The sequence below is a fragment of the Octopus sinensis genome, linkage group LG26, assembly GCF_006345805.1.
Source record: "Octopus sinensis linkage group LG26, ASM634580v1, whole genome shotgun sequence".
In the NCBI taxonomy this organism is placed as follows: domain Eukaryota; kingdom Metazoa; phylum Mollusca; class Cephalopoda; order Octopoda; family Octopodidae; genus Octopus; species Octopus sinensis.
In genome coordinates this window covers 15,341,430-15,363,816 of record NC_043022.1, presented here as the reverse complement: position 1 = coordinate 15,363,816, position 22,387 = coordinate 15,341,430, and the positions used below count along the sequence as shown (strand labels likewise).

Here is a 22,387-nt window from a genome sequence, read left to right as displayed (position 1 = left end):
GGGACAAACACAGACACACAAACATATACACACACACACACACATATATATATATATATATATATATATACATATATACGACAGGCTTCTTTCAGTTTCCGTCTACCAAATCCACTCACAAGGCATTGGTCGGCCCGAAGCTATAGCAGAAGACACTTGCCCAAGGTGCCACGCAGTGGGACTGAACCTGGAACCATGTGGTTGGTAAGCAAGCTACTTACCTCACAGCCAAGTATATATATATATATATATATATATATATATATGATGCACTGAAATTGTTTTGAATTTGGTGCAAGCCTGTTCAATGCTTAATGGAGATGACTAGGATTTTTAACCCTATGTGTTTAGTGGGACCTGCTGAAGAGAATTAAGGAAAAACCCAAAATTTGAAATCATTAGGGTGTTAAGAGCACCATCTGAGCATGATTGTTGCCAGAGCAGCTAACTGGCGTCCGTGCCGGTGGTACGTAAAAGGCACCATTCGAGCGTGATTGTTACCAGCGTCGCCTTACTGGCACCTGTGCCAGTGGCATGTGTAAAAGATTCGAGCGAGGTCGTTGCCAGTACCGCCTGACTGACCCCGTGCTGGTGGCACGTAAAAAGCACCCACTACACTCTCTGGGTGGTTGGCATTAGGAAGGGCATCCAGCTGTAGAAACTCTGCCAGATCAAGATTGAAGCCTGATTGAAGGTGGTGCCCCAGCATGACCACAACCCAATGACTTTATCAAGTAAAAAAACAAAAGATAATAAAAAAAAAAATAAAATGAAGTTGACAGTAATTTTCATGTAAGATGGAATAATTAGAGTCAGTGTTTCTTCATTTGCTGTGTCATTAACGAGACAGAATTAAAGTAGGAGGCTGTCAAGTGATGAATACAGATTGTGTAAATGAGAAGGACAGTGGTGGAGGGAAGAGGCAAGCATTTCTACTTTCACTTTCCTTCTGATAATACTTTCTTTGTATTAGCTTGGATTAATTATGATACACACACACACGGGATTATGTAGTGTCTTTTATTTGTTTTTTAATCTTGTTACTTGTTTCAGTCATGGGACTGCGGCCATGCTGGGGCATTGCTTTAAAGGGGTTTTTAGTCAGACATATCAACGCCAGTACTCATGTCTTTTTTTTTTGTTTTTGTTTTTAAAGTTTGGTATTTATTCTATTGGTCTCTTTGGCCCGACTGCTAAGTCATGGGGACGTAAACAAACCAACACTGGTTGTCGACCTGTGGTGATGGTGCTAAACACAGACACAAAGACACGCAAATACAGTCAGTAAGTGGAACAGTAAAAATACGCGAGACTTTTCTCGAGTTTAAAATGTGATAATGATTTTGTTATCTCCATTCCAAAGATGGAGTTTTGTATTTTTATTAGAAACCAGCTCCCTCTTCAAACGAAGAATCTAAATGATTAAATGCAAAAGGGAACATAGCAGGCTTGGCTGTGTGATACAAAGTTTGTTTCCGAACCACACAGTTCCAGGTTCAGTCCCACTGCATGGCACTTTGGCCAAGTGTCTTTTACTATGGTCTTGGGCTAACCAAAGCCTTGTAAGTGGATTTGGTGGACAGAAATCGAAAGCAGTTTCTGATGTGTGTGTGTCTTTGTGTCTGTGTTTGTCCTCCACTGCCACTTGTCAACCTGTGTTGGTGTGTTTACATCCCTGTAACTTAGCGGTTCAGCAAAGGCCCATAGAATAAATACCAGGCTTAGAAAAATATACTGGGGGTTGATTCATTTGGCAAATAATTCTTCAAGGCATTGCCCCAGCATACCCATTGACCGAAACAAATAAAAGAGAAAAGAATGTGGTGCCCCAGCATGGCCACAGCTCGTGAACTGAGACTAGATGAAATAAAATTAAAAAAATAAAAATATGCACATAACAGGCTTCCACTTAGTTTCTGCCTCCAAATTCACCGACTCACAAGGCATTTATCAGTTGGGTGCTGTAGTAGAAGACACTTTTCCCAAAGTGCTGTGCAGTGGGATTGAACCAGAAACCTCATGGTTGCAAAACAAGCTTGTTAACCACACAGCCTTTTCCTCTTATTCTTGAATGCTGCAAAAACCTTCCAAGTTGAACAACAAATCACATCAATTTTAGCAGTTTGTTAACATCTGCAAAGGTCATCCATGGAGGCTGCCTCATCTTTTTTTTTTGGCTTAATTTATTCATTAAAAAACAACAAAAAAACAAAAAAATATTTGCAGAATTATGGTGAGAAATTGAAGAAATTCCATAAAGTAAAGTGTTGAATTAAAGTCATTATGGCCGATTAAAAACTAAAAATAAAGAAAAAAACTGTCACCATTCCTTCTGCAAATTGGTGCAGCAGCTTTCTTCCCGCATCACTTCCCTCCACTCTCTGCACAGATCTATCTAGGTTAATCATGAAGATATGTGTAGTCATATTCTAGAGAAATGGTAGCGCTGGTTCTCTGAAGGCTGCAAGACGGTAGTGGCTTGTATTTGCTTTACTTTACTCTCTCTTTTACTCTTTTACTTGTTTCAGTCATTTGACTGCGGCCATGCTGGAGCACCGCCTTTAGTCGAGCAACTCGACCCCGGGACTTATTCTTTGTAAGCCCAGTACTTATTCTATCGGTCTCTTTTGCCAAACCGCTAAGTGACGGGGACATAAACACACCAGCATTGGTTGTCAAGCACTGCTAGAGGGACAAACACAGACACACAAACACACACACACATAAATTTTAATTGATTTGCTTTTCGCAGGAAGGAAAGTTTCTTATCGAAGATATGTCTCGCCTTCACCTTCGAAACGTAGAGTAGATGAAACCATGGTGACTGAAGAAGGGGTTTTTTCTTTGTGTTATTTGTCCTGTACTCAATTTTTTGTTGTTTAAAAAAATGTCCAGTTCCTTTGGTTTGTGTCTATGTTTTCGTTTCTCATTGTGTTCGACGTCCTTTTGGTGTCCTGTACTCATATATGCGTGTATATATACATGTAGAGGTAGGTACGTACATATATGTATATATATATATGCATATGTTTTATTTATTAATATATATATATATATACATATATACGACAGGCTTCTTTCAGTTTCTGTCTACCAAATCCACTCACAAAGCATTGGTCAGCCCGAGGCTATAGTAGAAGACACTTGCCCAAGGTGCCACACAGTGGGACTGAACCCGGAACCATGTGGCTTGTTAGCAAGCTACTTACCACACAGCCATTCCTGTTTTTCTTGTTTGTTATTGGGTTACTGCCATGCTAGAGCACTGCCTTGAAGGGTTCTCAACCTGGGGGCCCATATGACCCTTAGGGGTTTGTATAAGAGTTTGTTAGCTTGCTTCCCAACCATGTTCAATCCCACTGTTTGGCACCTTGGGCAAGTGTCTTCTACTATAGTCTTGGGCTAACCATAGCCTTTTGAATGGATTTGGTTGATGGAAACTGAAAGAAGCCCATCATGTATGTATGTGTATATATATATATCTTTATGTGTGTGTCACTTTGGGCTTGTGTTTGTTCCCACACCTTCATCACTTGACAACAGATGTTGGCATGTTTATGTCCCTATAACTTAGCGGTTCGGCAAAAGAGTCCAATAGAATAAGTACTAGGCTTACAAAAAAACAAGTCCTGGGGTCAATTTGTATGATTAATAACCCTTCAAGGCTGTGCTCCAGCATGGCTGCAGTCAAATGACTGAAACCAGGAAGCATGGAAAGTGGACGTTAAACGATGATGATGATGATTTAGCCCAACATTCAAGGTCATGCTTCACCACCTCGCCCAAAGAGTCCAGAAGCTGGCTACCCGCATGGTTCTTGGTCTCAAGCATCTTTCTTATGAAGAAAGGCTGAAGACGCTTGACCTTTATTCTGTAGAAAAACGACGTCGCCGTGGAGATCTCATTCTTGCTCACATCATAAGCGGAAAGTATAACCTCTCGAAAGAGCTGTTCTTCACTCCTGCTCCAGAGCGTCGGCTGCGGGGTCACTCCGAAAAGCTCTATCTGCGACGATTTCATCTCAATCGAAGGAGAGGGGCTTTCTCCATCCGGGTTGCGGATCCGTGGAATAAGCTGCTGGACGAGACGGTGAAGATGCCGACGACCGCTCGGTTCAAAGCCTCTCTTGATCAGAAATGGCCTGAACTCTTTGCATGAACACCCCTGTACATAACTCCATGTCCCCCTACATGGCCTTGCTTTTTGCTTTTTGAGCCAAAAAATTAACTTAACTTAACTTACCTCTTCCACAGTTAGAGATTGGCATATTTTAATTCTATTCTTTTACTTGTTTCAGTCATTTGACTGTAGTCGAGCAAATCAACCCCAGGACTTATTCTTTATAAGCTTGGTACTTATTCTATCGGTCTCTTTTGCCGAACCACTAATGTTACAGGGACGTAAACACACCAACATCGGTTATCAAGCGATGTTGGGGGGACAAACACAGACACACAAACACACACATGCACACACATATATACATATATAAACGACGGGCTTCTTTCAGTTTCCGTCTACCAAATCCACTCACAAGGCTTTGGTCGGCCTGAGGCTATAGTAGAAGACACTTGCCCAAGGTGCCATGCAGTGGGACTGAACCCGGAACCATGTGGTTGGTAAGCAAGCTACTTACCACACAGCCACTCCTAATTACTCATTTTCTTGTACATGCCTGGGGCTCAATGAGGGATGTCAAGGATTCCATGAGGGTCTAAAAAGTTTGGGAACCCTGATCTAAACTAAATTAGAGAAACCTATCCCCAGTTTATTTTCAACCAGCTATTTTTGTCCCCCCCCATCTTGCTTATCCTATATAACCCCCCCATTTCTCACTCTGTCTCTCTTTCACACCACCACCACTGCTACTACTACTACTACTGCTGCTGCTACTACTACTACTACTACTGCTGCTGCTGCTACTACTACTACTACTGCTGCTACTACTACTACTACTACTACTACTATGTCTATCATTATCACTCTGTCTTTCTCCTTCATCATCTCTCTCCCTTTCTCCTTCCCCACTTCCCCACTCTTAACTTTGTGCACCCATTCACACACTTCATGTCTCACCACCACCACCACCTTTTTCTCTCCCCCCCCACATACCACCACTCTATTCACCCCCTCCTCTTACCGCTACCACAGTCTCTCTCTCTCCACTTCTTTTCCCCACCATCACTGTTTCCCCTGTCTCTACCCATCCCATGCGTTCACTATCACAATCAATCCTCCTCACACACGCACACACACACACACACACAAACATATACATTTGCAGCCAGATGCACACACACACACTTATCTTCCCCACTCTTGTACACTTAATTATATACATAACACACACTCACACACACACCTATATCCCCCCACACTCGCACACATAATCATGCACATAACACACACACACACAGACACACAGACAGACAGACACACAAACACAGACACACACTCTTTTATCCCCCATTATACACATAACAGACACACACACACTCAACAGACAGACACACACACATACATGCACACACAGATACACACAGCACACACACTTCTGTACATTTGTATGTATAAATGTGTGCACACACACACACTCGCACACACACCACACACACGCACACACACTCGCACACACACACACACACACGCACGCACACTCTTGCATCACCCCCCCTGCTCTATTACCAGCACATACTTGTGACCCCAAAACCAACCAATAGGTCTAAAGGATAAGGATCCGGTGAAGAGTTCTCCATGTTAGATAATGTAACTAAATCTCCCACATGTAATCCAGTGGGTTAAAAGGCCTTGGATTATATGAGATTATCCAAGTAACCATTAGGCAAAAACTCCCTCTATGGAACCTAAGGTCAGCAATTTGAGGGGAAGGGCATAAGTCTATTGCATCGACCCCAGTGCTCAATTTTATTGTCCCCTGAAAGGATAAAAGGCAAAGTTGACCTTCGTGGGATTTGAACTCAGAACGTAAAGACGGACAAAAAGCTGCTAAGCATTTTGCCCAGCATGTTAATAATTCTGCCAGGTTACCACCTTAATAATAATAATAATAATAGTAATAATAGTAATAATCATCATCATCATCATCGTTTAGCATCTGCTTTCCATGCTAGCATGGGTTGGACGGTTCAACTGGGGTCTGGGAAGCCAGGAGGCTGCACCAGGCCCAGTCTGATCTGGCAATGTTTCTACGGCTGGATGCCTTTCTTAACGCCATCCACTCCATGAGTGTAGTGGGTGCTTTTTACATGAATAATAATAATAGTAATAATAATAATAATAGCAATAATAATAATAGTAATAATAATAATAATAATAGTAATAATAATAATAATAATAATAATAATAATAATAATAATTAATAATTAATAATAATAATAATAATTAATAATAATAATAATAATGATAATAATAATAATAATATTAATAATATTAATAATAATTCATTCTATTTCTGTTTGTCTATTTAGCCATCTCTATCAATTGAGACAATGGATATTCTCTGACCATCTCTAGTTCTTGCTTTACTCACTAGGGGTCTCCTGCTGGTTGACTTCAGTTTGAAGAATCCGTATTGCAATTCTTTCTTGCGACTTTCATAATTGGTGTTGCTCCTTTTCTTTATTCTTATTTATATAATATATTTTTGGTCTCTTATTCTTGACAACTGATTTAGAATGCTTTCGCTGAAAAGGTCTCATAAAACTGAAACATGTCCGTTTATTGACTTTAAAATACCATAACCAATACTGTTCCATTACTGCATTTTCTATATTTTCTGAAAATTTCAATTGCTATTATTGAAGTTATCTCCCTTGCCTGTCCTGTTTTTCTTTTTAGAATTTGCTCTTGGTTCCTCCAAAGGGAGTTTTTGTCTATCTATTGCCTGGGCTGTGTGGTAAGTAGCTTGCTTACCAACCATATGGTTCCGGGTTCAGTCCCACTGCGTGGCACCTTGGGCACGTGTCTTCTGCTATAGCCTCGGGCCGACCAAAGCCTTGTGAGTGGATTTGGTAGACGGAAACTGAAAGAAGCCCGTCGTATATATGTATATATGTACGTGTGCGTATATGTTTGTGGGTCTGTGTTTGTTCCTCCAACATCGCGTGACAACCGATGCTGGTGTGTTTACGTCCCCGTAACTTAGCGGTTCGGCAAAAAGAGACCGATAGAATAAGTACTGGGCTTACAAAGAATAAGTCTTGGGGGTCGATTTGCTCGACTGAAGGCGATGCTCCAGCACGGCCACAGCCAAATGACTGAAACAAGTAAAAAGAGTAAAGAGTACATATATGAGAGTCTGCACTTAGACGTGGGTAACCTTTTTTTCAAGAAGTGGGCCACATGAGAGAGAGACATGGTTCATCACGTGACGAGTCGCGTGGAAAAAAAAATAAATAAAAAAAATTGAATGCAATTTTTTTTTTATTAATTTGGTGGCATGGCATTCAGAAAAGACTCTCGCGGGCCGCACAAGTTGCCCCATGGCTGGCTGCCCTTGCAACATTTCTCGCCCCCAATAACTTGTTGCTAACAGGAAAGACTGACTGAATGACTCGCACTCATTTCTGCTTCTGCTCCCAGACACGCATGTTAACCCCCGTAACCCTTACCTGCACCGTATTGCCGTCTCCCGTTAATCCTGTCATTAGACCATATATATATATATATATACATACATACACACATCCCAACCATTTATTACCATCACCGCCGTCTCCCTAGTCCACTCACATGTTGGCTGCTGCCAGACACTCCCTCTTCTTCTTCATCTAACTGCTAACACCACACACACACACAGACACACACACACACTCTTCATACACGTGCGCAGACACTTTCTCTCCTCTCACCATCGCTCTCGCAGTGGACCCCACTCCTACTTCCACCCCCGCCGTGCAGCCACGAGCCATCCATGCCTTTCCCTCTCTCTCTCTCTGTTTTTTCTCCCTTTTCACCTTCTTTGTTACACTTGCACTTCACTCCCCCACCTCCCCCTACCGTGATTCCATTGCAAACCATTCTCCCTCTCTCTCTCTTTTTCTCTCTCTCTCCCTCACACTGTCTATCTTTTCTCCCCCTCCCACTACGCATGCACACACTCTCTCTTTCTCCCCACGATTGTAATTCTGCTACAACTCCTCTCCTTCTCTCTTTCTCTCTCTCTTTTCTACCACGCGCGCACACGCACGCACGCACGCAATCTCTCTCCCTTTTCTCACTCACGCACACTCTCTCTCTCACTCTCCCCATCCTCATCCCCACCACCTTGTTTCTACTGCAACACATTCTCCCCCTCCCTCTCTGTTTTTATTCCCCTCATCCTCCTCCTTCCTATCACGCACAACATACACTCCTCACACTCTCTATCTCCATCTTTACTTTTCACACACACACACACACACACACGCACGCTCTCTCTCTGTTCATCCTTATCTCTCTCTCTCTCACACTCTCTCCCCCACCCACCACTATTACAACTACCTATCACTACCACCACCGTTACCTTACTGTCATCAACCTCCTCCTCCTCCTCCTCCCTATCATGCACAACATACACTCCTCACCCTCTCTATCTCCATCTTTTACCTTTCACACACACACACACACACACACACACACTCTCTCTATCTCTCTCTCTGTTTATCCTTATCTCTCTCTTTCTCACACTCTCTCCCCCTCCCACCACTATTACAACTACCTATCACTACCACAACCATCGCCACCACCACCACCGCCTTCACCGCCGCCACAGTTACCTCACTGCCATGAACCTCCTCCCCCGTTCCCGTCGCCTCCTTCTCTCTCAGTAATCTCCACATGTACCATGATGGCAGATCGAAGCTTTTCTGCTGCGCTGGGTATAACATCAATATGAAGGCAAGTTCCTGGTCAATACCACCACCAACCATTATCATCATTGTTTATTATTATTATTATTATTAACATTATCTTCGTCATTGCTATTACCGTAGCTGTGTGTGCGTTTTAGGCGTAGGCCACGGCTGGAGCACCGCCTTTTTGTATGTATGCATGTGGGTCAGCCCTTTTGTGAAACGGGCCACATATAAGACCTAAGACATGGGGGTTTCATATCGGGCGGGCCACACTCCTAACCCCTTTTTTCCCCCCGCCCAAATGGATATAAAAATGAAAATAGATTTTTCCCTTAGGTGTATCATTGTTCAATAAGTCCAGTCCCGCGGGCCGCACATTCCCCCCCCCCGGTTTAGTATTATTATTTATTCCTCCGGTGCGCGGGGGGACGGGGTTTTTGTGTGTATGTTAAGCCCTGTTTCGGTGCCGCCGAGTACTTCGTCCTTTGGATTATTTTGCGTGACATTCTTATTTAAAAATATATAAAAATATATAAAAATATAAAGGCGGTGCTCCAGCATGGCCGCAGTCAACTGACTGAAACAAGTAAAAGAGTAAAAGAGACGTTTGGGGGGGGGGGTCCCCTTACAATGTTTGGGAGAAGGGTCGAAGAAGAAAAAGGAAACGGTTATGATAAGGTTTGTTAAGGTGTTGTTACACCAAGCTGTTGTTGTGATACCAGTAATTATCCCCGTCATAACCGTTGGCCGTCGTCCTTGTTCCGTGCTTTTATAACGATTATCTTCGTTGTCAATTTCGTTTGTATCCTTTTGTTGTTTAACCCCCAAGTCGGCCCAGATTGAGTATCCCTTTTATGATGAAAGGGATTCCATTCCAGCCTTGACCATCCCGCCTCTGTCTGTCTGTCTGTCTCTCTCTGTATAATATATAACTTGTATCACATTATTCAACGTCTTTCATTTTAAGATATAGCAGAGTATGATTCGACGGATATTTGGCTGCTATATCTAGCAACCTCACTGACTCCAGCAGACAAATTGCTAGCGGTTGTTTTTTTCTTTAGCCCAAGGTCAGCTCTGAATAGGTTGGTCTTATGATGAAAGGGATCCTCTTCTGATCATGATCATCCGGTCTCTGTCTCATTTTTTGTCTTGTGGCATAATGTACCTTGGTCTACATTATCCAATGTGTCCCTTTTTATAGCTTTTATCAAACGGAAGGCGTGATTTTGAATAGATTTGGCTGTTATTTCCAGCAGGTCTTGCGACCTCATTGACTCCGGACTCGACATCTTTGTCACCATCGTTTGTTGTTGTTGTTTAATCCAAATTCCGTCTTATTGAGAGCGCTCTATCCATGACCACTCCATCTATTTTGTCTATATATATAGAAGACTAGTGTGGGGGAAGAATTTTGGAACAGTCGTCACTAACCGACAGAGAAAGGGCGAAGAATTGAAGGTTTTTACCACCACCACCCCACTTCATTTTAAAATATTCCTGTCTTTTTTACAAGGAAAATTATGATTCCGAAAGAATATTTTAAAACCCCAAATGTGTCCATTTAAAAAATATGTTTGCCCTCTTCTTTTATTTCCGTGCCCTTTTTTTTCTCCCAACAGCTTTTCTAAAACCCCGCCCGATTTAGAATTGCTTTTTTCAAAAGGGTTAGGGTATGATTTGGTTGTTATTTCTAGCAGGCTGAACGATCACGTAGAGGCTTTATCATTAGATGAAGACAACACGAAACTGTCAAAGAGTTGTAATTTTTGTTCAGAAGTTGTTGTTGTTGTAATTGATATTGTATTGTTTTAATTACCGTGTTTTTATATTTGCCATCATTTGTTGCTGTTTAACCCCCGGTTTGACAAGCAAACCAATAATAATAATAATAATAATTATCATTTATTTTGTTAGACAAATGTATATAATGCCCCACTACACCTGATTATATATAGACTTTAGATGAGTTGTAGTGCACCTGAGCACTGTACACAATTATTATTATTATTATTATTATTATTATTATTATTATTATTATTATTATTCTGTGTGTTCTGTTTAAAAAAAACAAAAAAACAAATAACAGTAAGGTATAATTCGAGGGAGATTCGACTGTTATTTCTAGCCATTGTGACGACCGCCTAGAGGCTTCCACTTCCTTGTTTGTTGTAAATATTAAACGTTTTCACCAGAACTCTTTCCTTGCTCGTTTTCTCTTCTGTTTATCCCGATAATTACATGTGATGATCAAATTTATTTCGTTTACATTTTGCTAGGTGTGTGTGTGATTAGTGAATGAGAAGTAATTAACCAAATGTACTTTATCGACTTAATTATGGCCAATTAAATTACGCCGTCTTGAATTTTATTCATAATAAAAATGTCTCTGAAATATTTATTTATACGAAAGAAAATAGAAAAACAGAAAAAAAAAAGCTAAGAGTAGAGAGAAGGGCCTCGGCATCATTGCTCCCTTGTAATAAATGGTTAATGGTCACAGGGTTTTGTGCCTTCCCATTATTTCTTTGTTGCCTTAATAAGTTTCTAATTAAAACCAGGACAACAACTGGTTTTTTTAAAGACCCTCTTTCCGACATTAGTAATTTCAAATGCAAGTAATTGAAAGATAGATAAACATTTTATTTGTTTGGCCGAAAAAATTAGCAGAACCCGCAAGAACTGTGCTGTTAAGGACATGACCTGCGGTGAAAGAAATCCACCGCAGTTGTATCCCAGGACGACAATGTCCTCTGCTCTTATAAAGGACATGATATCATGCCATCTTATTATCTTAATTTTGTTTTTATGCCATCAGTCCGAGACAAACCAACTGCTACTAGAACAGACAGCATATTTATTGATTGCGACAAATGGTCCATTTCATTATCCCGTTAATCTCCGAATGTCTCGGAAACCTGTCGGCGTTTAAGCAGCAGTAAAATCCATTTAATCTCAAATAATCCATCACGGACCATCTCCAACGACGGGGGCACAAAATAACAGCCCCTATTTTGTTCGTAATCCATCCCCACTTAAAATTAATTGCCAACATTTGTACTGGACAGAGAGAGACATCGATTCACGTCACCGACGAAATGTTTGCCATGCTCGACAAAATAATATTAAAAAAAAAGGTCCCGAATTCATTGATTACAACAATTTGGTAACTAATTGTGAAGTTTAGATCGTATCGAAACACCCGAGCCCTCTCTCGTTACCTTGCTTCTTTATTTGGAAATAAATAGGTCTGTTTTATTTTTTGTTAAAACTGCCTCCATCTCTCTCGTTCAAATCAATTGATAATATTTAATGAAATCGATAATGACGATGGAGACGTGTTTGTCCGTTCTCCCGTTATATAGACAAACCCCCTGTGTTTGTCTCTATTTGATAAATAAGATATACAATCTTGTCTCCTCATGCAATTTTTGCAGTGAAATTGAGGACCGTGGAGGGCTTTTCTTCTATTTCGGAGGAAGAACAACGAACCGGACACATTTTATTACTATTTAACAGTTCACCCGCCACATCTCCCTCCCAAACTACCGGCAATCATAGAGCTTCTTATTCAAAGTGTAAACATTTATATGCCACGGTACAACCTCATTTGCATAATGGTACACACTGTCTCTCCGTCTGTGACTTTCTGCTTGTCTTTCTCTCTCCGTTTGCATCTCTGCTCATCTGTCCATCCATGTCTGCTTCTATTTTTCTTTCTTTCTCCTATACCATCTTTTCTTCTTCCTCTGCTTGTTGTTGTTCAGTCTATTTCTCTGACTCACTGACTGACTCTGCTGTAATACAACGATATATATATTATATTTATTATACATACATACATCTGCAGCATCATCTAAGGGTTTTCATATCATCTATTGAAAGAAACGAGGAAGCACAAACTAGGTGCGACTTCTAAGTCTGTTCAAAGCCGCCTCAAGAAGAGACACGAACGTTGCATTACAAGCTAACAAGACACTTGACTCGACCAGAGCTCCTACACAGCGGTTAGCTACACTTCAGCCACACTACTAACGAGACGATGGATTAGTGAAAGAGCAGCTTCACTAGAGATGATGCGGCAGAAACTGTTGACCTTTTAGTCAAGCGCTGTTGACACGGCCAGCTGCATTATTCGTTGACACCGTCATAATTCCTATGACACCTGTTGACTGTCGTCAAGTGCGTCAATGCAGTCAATGCCATCTTCCCACAAATAATTTCAGAGTTAAATAAATTAAACGACAGCCACCCCCCCCCACCTTTTTGCTTTTCTTTTCTTGTTTCAGACATTAGACTGCGGCCATGCTGGGGCACCGCCTTGAAGAATTTTAGTCGAACGAACCGATTCCAGTATTTCGTCTTTTTGTGGTGTCCTGTACTTATATATATTTATATATGCATGTATATATACATGTAGGTGTCGGTACTTACATATATGTTTGTATGTATGCATATATTTTATTTATTACACTATATATATATATTTAAATCTGGTACTTATTTTATCGGGTGTCTTTTGCCGAACCGCTAAGTTACTGGGGACGTAAACACACTGGCACCGGTTGTCAAAGCGGTGGTGGTGGGGACAAACAGACAAGGACAAACGCACGCAAACACACATTTATACATATGTACACATATATACGATGGGCTTCTTTCAGTTTCCATCTACCAAATCCACTCACAAGGCTTTAGTCAGCCTGAGATTGTAGTCGAAGACACTTGCCCAAGGTGCCACGCAGTGGGACTGAACCTGGAACCACGTGGTTGGGAAGCAAACTTCGTACCACACAGCCACACCTGTGCCTGTTTTATTCTGCCCCTCCCCTCCAATTATACAAAGAGATTTTCCAACTGTTCCTCTCCAAGTTACCTATTTTTACAACTAGATAAACTATTTCCACACCATGCCATATAGTGGTGGTGGTCATTATTTAGATTCGGGTCAACCCCTTATTGAACAGACCCCTTCTAATCAAGGCTCTGACCAACCAGTCCCTTTTTGGTGTGAGAGGGAGGGTCAATCTATCTAAGACCAAATTATCTAATGTACTTCCTCAATTAAGACATTAGGTATGATTTAATAAAAAAATTAGCTGCTGTTTCTAGCCATTGTAACAGCCATCACATAGAACTAGGTTTGGCACTCTGTGGCCCTTTTCTGATCAGCCCCCTCCCCAATCAAACCTTATGGAACAAACCTATAATCAAATGCATTCCAACTATGGCCACCCCATATCTTTAAAGACTCCTTATTTTCGTTTTTTTTAACATGTAAGGTGTTATCTGAGTGAGATTTGACTGCTGTTTCTAGTAGATTAAGTGGCTATGTCGTGTTTCCCTTGTTCTCTTGGTAGGTGAACTTGGCTGTCGCTGCTATGTTAGCTGAGACAGCCTCTTGCTTTGTTTTATGTGACTGAATGACTTGTAGGTGTTCACAATATTTCTAGTTTACTCTTTGAAGTACTTACGTATGTATGTCAATGTATGTATGTATATAGGGGTGTGTGTATAGCTAGGTGAATTAAGAACTGCTGTATGAGTGTGTATATATATACACATACATACACGTATATGCATAAATATGTTGAACAATCACCAATTCTGTCATGAGACAGTAGGAGAAAGTGGAAGGAATGCTTGTGGATTTACAAAGACACACAAACCCAAATATATATGACTGTACACACACACACACAAATATACATGACAGTACACACACACACACATCTATTGATATAAAGGTGTATGTGTGTTTGTGTGTGTATTTATATTTTGATATGAAGATATAGATGTATGTGTTTGTATATATATATATATATATATATATATATATATATAATGTATGTATATTAGAGATATATATATATATATAGATATCCAGAGGTGTGTGTGTATAGATATATATATATATATATCCAGAGGTGTGTGTGTATATATAGATATATAAGTAAATAGACAGATAGGTATGCACAAATTTGATTAAGAAATATAACAAGAGAGAGAGGCTTTAGAGCATGGGTAGGTGGACAAGTATATACATAGACACACAATAACAGATGCACAGAGAGAGAGAGAGAGAGAGAGAAAGAGAGTGTGAGTGTGAGAGGGAAGCCAGGTGAAGACGGGGGGGGGGGAACAACTCGGAAGCATGGAAGAAGCAACTGGGGGGAATAAGCTTGCTTAGACAATTCTGTCTGTTTCACAACGGTACACATGGCTTTTCAGAGCTTGTCTCCTCCTCTTCTCCTCTTCTTCTCCTCTTTTTATTTTACAACTCTGCAGCTTAAACACTTCTCTTCATAATTACCACACCACCACCACTACTACTACTACTACTTGCATTATAGATCAACGTCCACCCCGCCCCCGCCCGTGTCGAAGGCATAGTAGCTATCACCATTGTCATCTTTCTCCTTTTTCTCCTCCTCCTCTTCATCACGAATCACTGAGAGAGAGAGAGCCTCTACATGGTTGTTCGACTCGCTAGAAATAGTAGCCAAATCGCTCTCGAGTCACACCTTAATGTCTTAGAGAAAAAAAGAAAGAAAAGAAAATAAGATGGACACATTGAGCAAATATAATATAAAAGAAAAAAAAACGGGGAAAAACAAAATGTGATGGTTGTGGTTTGTACACCATTGCTCGTAGGTATACTCAGCCAGGATTAAACAACAATGTCACTAGTGTTAGTGTCAAAATAGTGGGAAAAAAAAAATACTAATTTCGTTTGCTACTACTACTATCCAACATGGAAGGCTCTAAGTGGTCATTTGTCATGTTACAAATAGCAGCCAGTATGCCTTCAAATTGTGCCTCAAAGGAAACAAAAGGATCAGCCAGGTAAAGCTGGTATGTTTGTATAATAGGCATGGTCAGTTAAGGCTGACCTAGGGCTAAATAACGACTGCAGCAGCTTCTTCTTCCTCTTCTTTTTCTTCTTCTTCTTCCTCCTCCTCTTCTTCCTCTTCTGCCTCTTCTTCTTCCTCTTCTTCTTCTTCTTCCTCTTCTTCTTGCTCTTCTTTTTCCTCTTCTTCCTCTTCCTCTACTACTACTACTACTACCACCACCCAAGAAGGGAGCCCCTAAGTGGTTATTTACCAGGTTGGAAATAGCAGCTGAGTTAAGGCTGGCATGTTTGTATTATGGGGCTGCTCAGCCAAGGTTGACCTGGGGCTAAACGATGATGACAACAGCTGCTGCTGCTACTACTACTACTACTACTACTACTACTACTACTAAATCAATCACTGTTTCTAGAAATGCCATTACTTATTCATGTAGATTTCTTCAGATTGTCACACGGAGAGGTGTGGCTGGCTGGTTGATGGTATTGAGTTTACTGAATGTGCCAGCATATACATACATATATACATATATATATATATATCTATATATATATATATATATATATATATATATATATGTATATATATGCATGTATGTATGTATAGACACACACACACACACATGTATATCTCATCGTGGCACTCCGTTGGTTATGACGACGAGGGTTCCAGTTGATCCAATCAATGGAACAGCCTGCTCGTGAAATTAACGTCCAAGTGGCTGAGTACTCCACAGACACGTGTACCCTGAACGTAGTTCTCGGGGGAGGTTCAGCATGACACAGAGTGTGATGAGGCCGGACCTTTTGAAAATACAGGAAGAGTGAGAGAAAGTTGTGGTGAGTGTATACAGCAGGGTTCGTCACAAGCCCCTGCTGGAGCCTTGTGGCGCTTTAGGTATTTTCGCTCAATAAACGCTCACAACACCTGGTCTGAGAATTGAAACCGCGATCCTATGACCACGAGTCCACTGCCCTAACCATTGGGGCATTGCGCATCCACTATATATATATATATCTATATATATATATATATATATATACACACACACACACACACACACCAAATCGACTTACGACCAAATCGACTTATGACCAGTCAGTCGGAACCAATTGCAGTCATAAGTTGATGATGACCTGTATTCTTTTACTTGTTTCAGTCATTTGACTGTGGCCATGCTGGAGCACCGCCTTTAGTCGAGTACATTGACCCCTGGACTTATTCCTTGTAAGCCTAGTACTTATTCTATCGGTGTTTTTCACCAAATCACTAAGTTATGGGGGCATAAACACACCAGCATTGGTTGTCAAGCGCTGTTGGGTGGGGGGGTCAAACCCAGACACACAAACACACATATATACATATATATACGACGGGCTTCTTTCAGTTTCCGTCTCACAAAGCTTTGGTCAGCCCGAGGCTATAGTAGAAGGCACTTGCCCAAGGTACCATGCATTGGGACTGAACCGGGAACCATGTGGTTGGGAAGCAGGCTTCTTAGCACACAGCCAAGCCCTCAAAAACTCTATTTTCTCTATTCCTGTCAAATAACAATCTATTTGAACAGCAAGCAACCCGGACATATTTTTTTCATGTGGAGAACAGGAAATGTGTGTGTGTGTTTACATTTTCAGTTTACAAAAGTTGCTTGCTACAGGCAATTTTGTTATTGATTCTTCTCCTCTCAAGAGATCCCTTTTGTGAAACACAGCTAAGGGTTAGTGACAGGAAGGGTATCCAGCTGTAAGCATCATCCACCTACACATGCATTCTGTAAAGAGGCTGACAAGCAAGCAGAGATGTCGGACGGGAAATCCCTTTAGTCATGTTGGGGACTTCTCTAGTTCTGTGATTTCACAAAAAAAAAATGTACCCAGTGCACACAACCACACCATAAGGTGTTGGGAAGGTTGTTTGGTCTTGTTGCGGACACGACAACTCTTTTAGTGTTGGTGCCATGAGAAAAGTCTGTGAGTACGTTCTGTAAAGTGGTTGGGAATCTGAATGGAGAAACCGAACCGAAAATGAAATGTGGGGGAGATAAGCTCCCCTTTCTCCTCTGTTCCATCAACACGAGCAATACTCTTGAATATGTCCCAACTCCTCCAATACCATGTCCACCTGTCCAACCCATGCCAGCATGAAAAGCAAATATAACATAACATCACTCCCTCTCTCCTTCCTTCTCCTCCTTTTCCTCGTCTCTCTTGCACATACACACACGCACACACCCATGTATATAGACACACATGTTCATCATTCATAACCATGGAGCTGTGAAGTCAGCCGGAAACAATTAACAGGTAGCTGGAGTCGATAAAACTATATTGACTCCAACTCCCAGTATCTTTATTCTTTAATATAAACCAGTTGTAATATAAAGGCCTGCTCAGAGTACAAGTGTATGCACATGCTTTATGAGATATGTGGGCCACAACCACTTTATTACATAAGGAGGAGTCGGAGGTGCCAATAGTAAGACGAGTTGGAGTCAAATTTTCTATGTTTCGACTCCACAGCCCTGGTTACATCTCCAAACTAAAGTGTCCATCAACAGGTGTTTTATTTCCCTTGTATAAAACCTTCAATGAAGGTTTTCTGCAGGGGTCTGGAATTTGGAAAACACAAAGATGAAGTGAATACATGTGGCTTGCATTCAGGAAAAATGGAGAAAGTGTTTAACATTTGAAGCCTACTGTTGTGGCGGGAGTCATTGACACCCCTGGCAGATCAGAGAATGGACTAGCCGAACTCTTATAAAGTGTAGGGGTCGGTAATAGTCAGGGAGAGTGCGTTTTGGTAGTCTCATAAAGTACATTGTGTGATCGCATTGATTAAACCTCCTCTGCGTAATTTACCTATTCTAATCTGTGGCAGGATATAAAACCTACACCACTTCTTAGTTAAGTTTTTGGCTCAAAAAGCAAAAAGCAAGGCTATGTAGGGGGACATGGAGTTATGTACAGGGAGGGTGTTCATGCAAAGAGTTCAGGCCATTTCTGGTCAAGAGAGACTTTGAACCGAGCGGTCGTCTTATTTCTTTATTGCCCACAAGGGGCTAAACACAGAGGGGACAAACAAGGACAGACAAAGAGATTAAGTCGATTACATCGACCCCTGTGTATAACTGGTACTTATTTAATCGACGCAGAAAGGATGAAAGGTAAAGTTGACCTCGGCAGAATTTGAACTCAGAACGTAATGGCAGACGAAATACCGCTAAGCATTTCGCCCGGCGTGCAAACAATTCTGCCAGCTCGCTGCCTGCACCACTTCTATGGAAAGAATAGATGAGGAGAGAGAAAAGATGGTGGGAAAATAAAAAAAAAAGGTGTTTGAATAAAGAAATTAATAAAGTTCCAAGGATGAAAAAATTTTGAGAAGTCATTGGAGATTAGAAATACTAAATTTCTAAATCTCTCTTAGAGATATGAACGGTGGTGGGGCGATAGAATGGTTGTATACTGTCAATCTAACACGAACGTGACAGTAGGGGGTACAGTAGGGCTAAACAGCATTGGAGATTAGCCTGATACAAATCAACGACAGTGCACTGTAAGATCCAAGAAAGAGGTAATCCCTGTAGTTGTGATGGTCCATGGCTTAGTGGTCCAGGTGTTAAGCACACAGTTACAGGGCCATGAATTTGGTCCCTGGTGGTGCATTGCGTCCTTGAGCAAGACACTTTGTCATGTTGCCCCAGTCCACTCAGCTGGCAAAAATTTATTTGTGCCTGTAATTTAAAAGGGGCCAGCCACGTCACATTCTCTGTGTCTCACACTGAATTTCCCTGAGAATTACGTTGGGGTACGTGCGTCTGTGGAGTACTCAGCCAGTTAGTTTCATAAGCAGGCTGTTCTGTTGAGCAGTTCAGTTGAAACAGCCTGATCGTAACCAATGGGATGCCATTTAAATCCAAGTGGCACAGCGTTCCAGGGGCAATCCGGGTGGAGGTTTGTAGTAAGGTTGCCATTGAAAGATGGCCCTAGTCCCAGAAGTAGGTCGTAGAGGAGATGAGTCTGTGAGAAGAGGAGGTTCAGCCTCAAACAGGGGTGCCCACGTGGACCCTGTTTACTTCACAATGAATAGACATATCACACTCAACACACATTTAATAATACGAAGGGAACAGAACAGTTTTAGGGTTTTCAGTCATAAAATAAACATTGGTCCTTTGCTTCAGCTTTATTCTATTTTTTACATTAATCGTATTTCGGCCAGAGTTCTTTCTTCACACTCCTGTGACCTCATCAGTGGTCCCTTTGCTTTCTTCTTTCTTATTTGTGTCTCTCCTTACTAACGATCAGCCGTTGTGGCTTTTGTTGGTGCCACATAACTGGCACCTTTGCCTGTGGAATGAGGTAATCCCTGTAGTTGTGATGGTCCATGGCTTAGTGGTCCAGGTGGTAAACACAGTTACAGGGCCATGAATATGCTTGTGTATATATATTGATGCACATGTTTATATATACATTTTTATTTGCATCTATGTATGTGTATATATATATATTATATATATGTGTGTGTGTGTGAGCCTCACACTAATGTGGCCGACATTGAATTCTCTGGAAACATTTTTGTTGTTGGAAATTTCACCATAATGGAAGCATCCTAGCAGACCGTAAACCAGAAAACTCATTTTGAAGACATTATCTCTAATTGGTCGTTATTAGCTGATGAATTTGCTATTTTAAGATATCAGCTAATTTGTTTTGTTTTTGCAATTTCTTTTACTGTCAATGTTTTTGGTGCAATTTCCGAAAACCATTCCAAACAATTGAATAAACTAATGTATATTACGTTTGCCTAAGTAATCCGAATGCTAAAGAGTTAATCCTGAGATGGCCAAGAAGTAATCCTTCCCACTCCTGCTTCAATCCCTGGAGTATCGTGGAGTTATTCTTGCTCCTCCTTGTCGCTTGGTTCCATTCGTTTTATGTTTGCGCAACGTCTGTGACCTTTCCAGGTATCGTCGATGCAGTCAATATTGAGATTGAAGTTCTGTAGATCAATAATTGCAGGAAAGAGACAAATATGGACTGGGAGGAAATTCCAGCTAGTGGGGAAGAAGGACTGGGTAGGGAAAACTCTATTTGGTGTATGAGTCTTTCATCATCATCATCATCATTTAGCATCCGTTTTCCATGCTAGCATGGGTTGGACGGTTTAACTGGGGTCTGTGAAGCCGAGAGGCTTCATCGGGCCCAGTCAGATTTGGCAGTGTTTCTACGGCTGGATGCCCTTCCTAACGCCAACCACTCCGTGAGTGTAGTGGGTGCTTTTTACGTGCCACCTGCACAGGTGCCAGACAGAGCTGGCAAACGGCCACGAACGGATGGTGTTTTTTTTTTTTGACACAATAAGTGTGAGGAGGAGAGAGGAGATAGAGGTGGGAAGGGGGTGTCTGGTGCTACCTGGGTGGAAGATGTGTGTGCGTGTACTTGGTTAGTTAAGCTGGGTGGATGTGGGTATGGTGACTGTTGGAGAGGTTGATGGAAGAAGGAACGGATCTTCTGTAAACGAGTAATGGCAGCATATGTATGTGGGTGAGGTGGGGGTGAAAGAGAGTCTTTGAATATCAAATGGTCTTATTTTGATTTTGGTTGGAATTTAGAATAGTCATGTGACAACATCATTACACACATCATCATCATCATCATCGTTTAATGTCTGCTTTCCTTGCTGGCATGGGTTGGACAGTTTCAGGACTGGCAGGCCAGTAGGCTGCACAAGGCTCCAATCTGATCTGGCAAAGGTTTCTACAGCTGGATGCCCTTCATAAAGCCAACCACTCTGAGTGTGTAGTGGATGCTTTTTTTTACATGCTGCCGGCACAGGGGCCAGTCAGGCAGCACTGGCATCGACCATGTTCGAATGGTGTTTTTTACCTGCCACCAACATGGGTGCCAGTCAGGCGGCACTGGCAAAGGAATGACAACACAGACACACACACACACACACGTGGCCTGGCTGTTATGACAATGATTGATCCAATCAACCAAACAGCCTGCTCATGAAATTACCTGGCTGTTTGGTTGAGGGGTTGGCATTAGGAAAGGCATCCAGCTGTGGAAACCTTGCCAGATCAGATTCGAGCCTGGTGCAGCCTCCCGACTTGCCAGTCCTCAGTCAAACTGTCCAACCCATGCCAGCATGGAAAGCAGACATTAAACGATGATGATGAGATATATATATATAAATATATATATATCATATCTATCTATTTATCTATCTATATGTCTGTGTGTGTATATATATCTATCTATCTATATATAGATAGTGCCCAAATTCTGACTTGAAAGACTTCACCTGGTGATGCTATTAAGTTAGACATGGCCTGGGCCAATAATGGCCAAAACCTATCAAAGTATCAAAGTATATATATATATATCTATCTCTATATATATATGTCTGTGTGTGTGTGTGTATATATATATCTATCTATATATATATATATGTGTGTGTGTATATATATATCTATCTATCTATCTATATATATATATATATATATATATGTATGCTTGTGTATATATGTTGATGCACATGTTTATATATACATTTATATTTGCATCTATGTATGTGTATATATATATATATATATATATATATATATATATGTGTGTGTGTGTGTGTACACCTATGCATGTGTATACATATACATGTATGTATATATATATATGT

General features: G+C 41.2%; 1 protein-coding gene across 10 annotated transcripts in view; it reads left to right on the top strand.

The window, feature by feature from the left end:
* The window catches only part of LOC115224794 (protein kinase C iota type), a 173,314-nt gene that overhangs the window by 9,651 nt on the left and 141,276 nt on the right, over window positions 1-22,387 (top strand). For 9 of the 10 annotated variants that reach the window (XM_036513637.1, XM_036513636.1, XM_036513635.1 and 6 more), the window contains exon 1: window positions 8,778-8,898. The exons of the other annotated variant lie outside the window; for it this stretch is intronic. In XM_036513637.1, coding sequence (XP_036369530.1) covers window positions 8,839-8,898 — 60 coding nt within the window. In that variant the 5' untranslated portion in view covers window positions 8,778-8,838. Of the gene's footprint in view, window positions 1-8,777; window positions 8,899-22,387 lie in introns of those variants that run through there. 10 annotated transcript variants of the gene reach the window in all.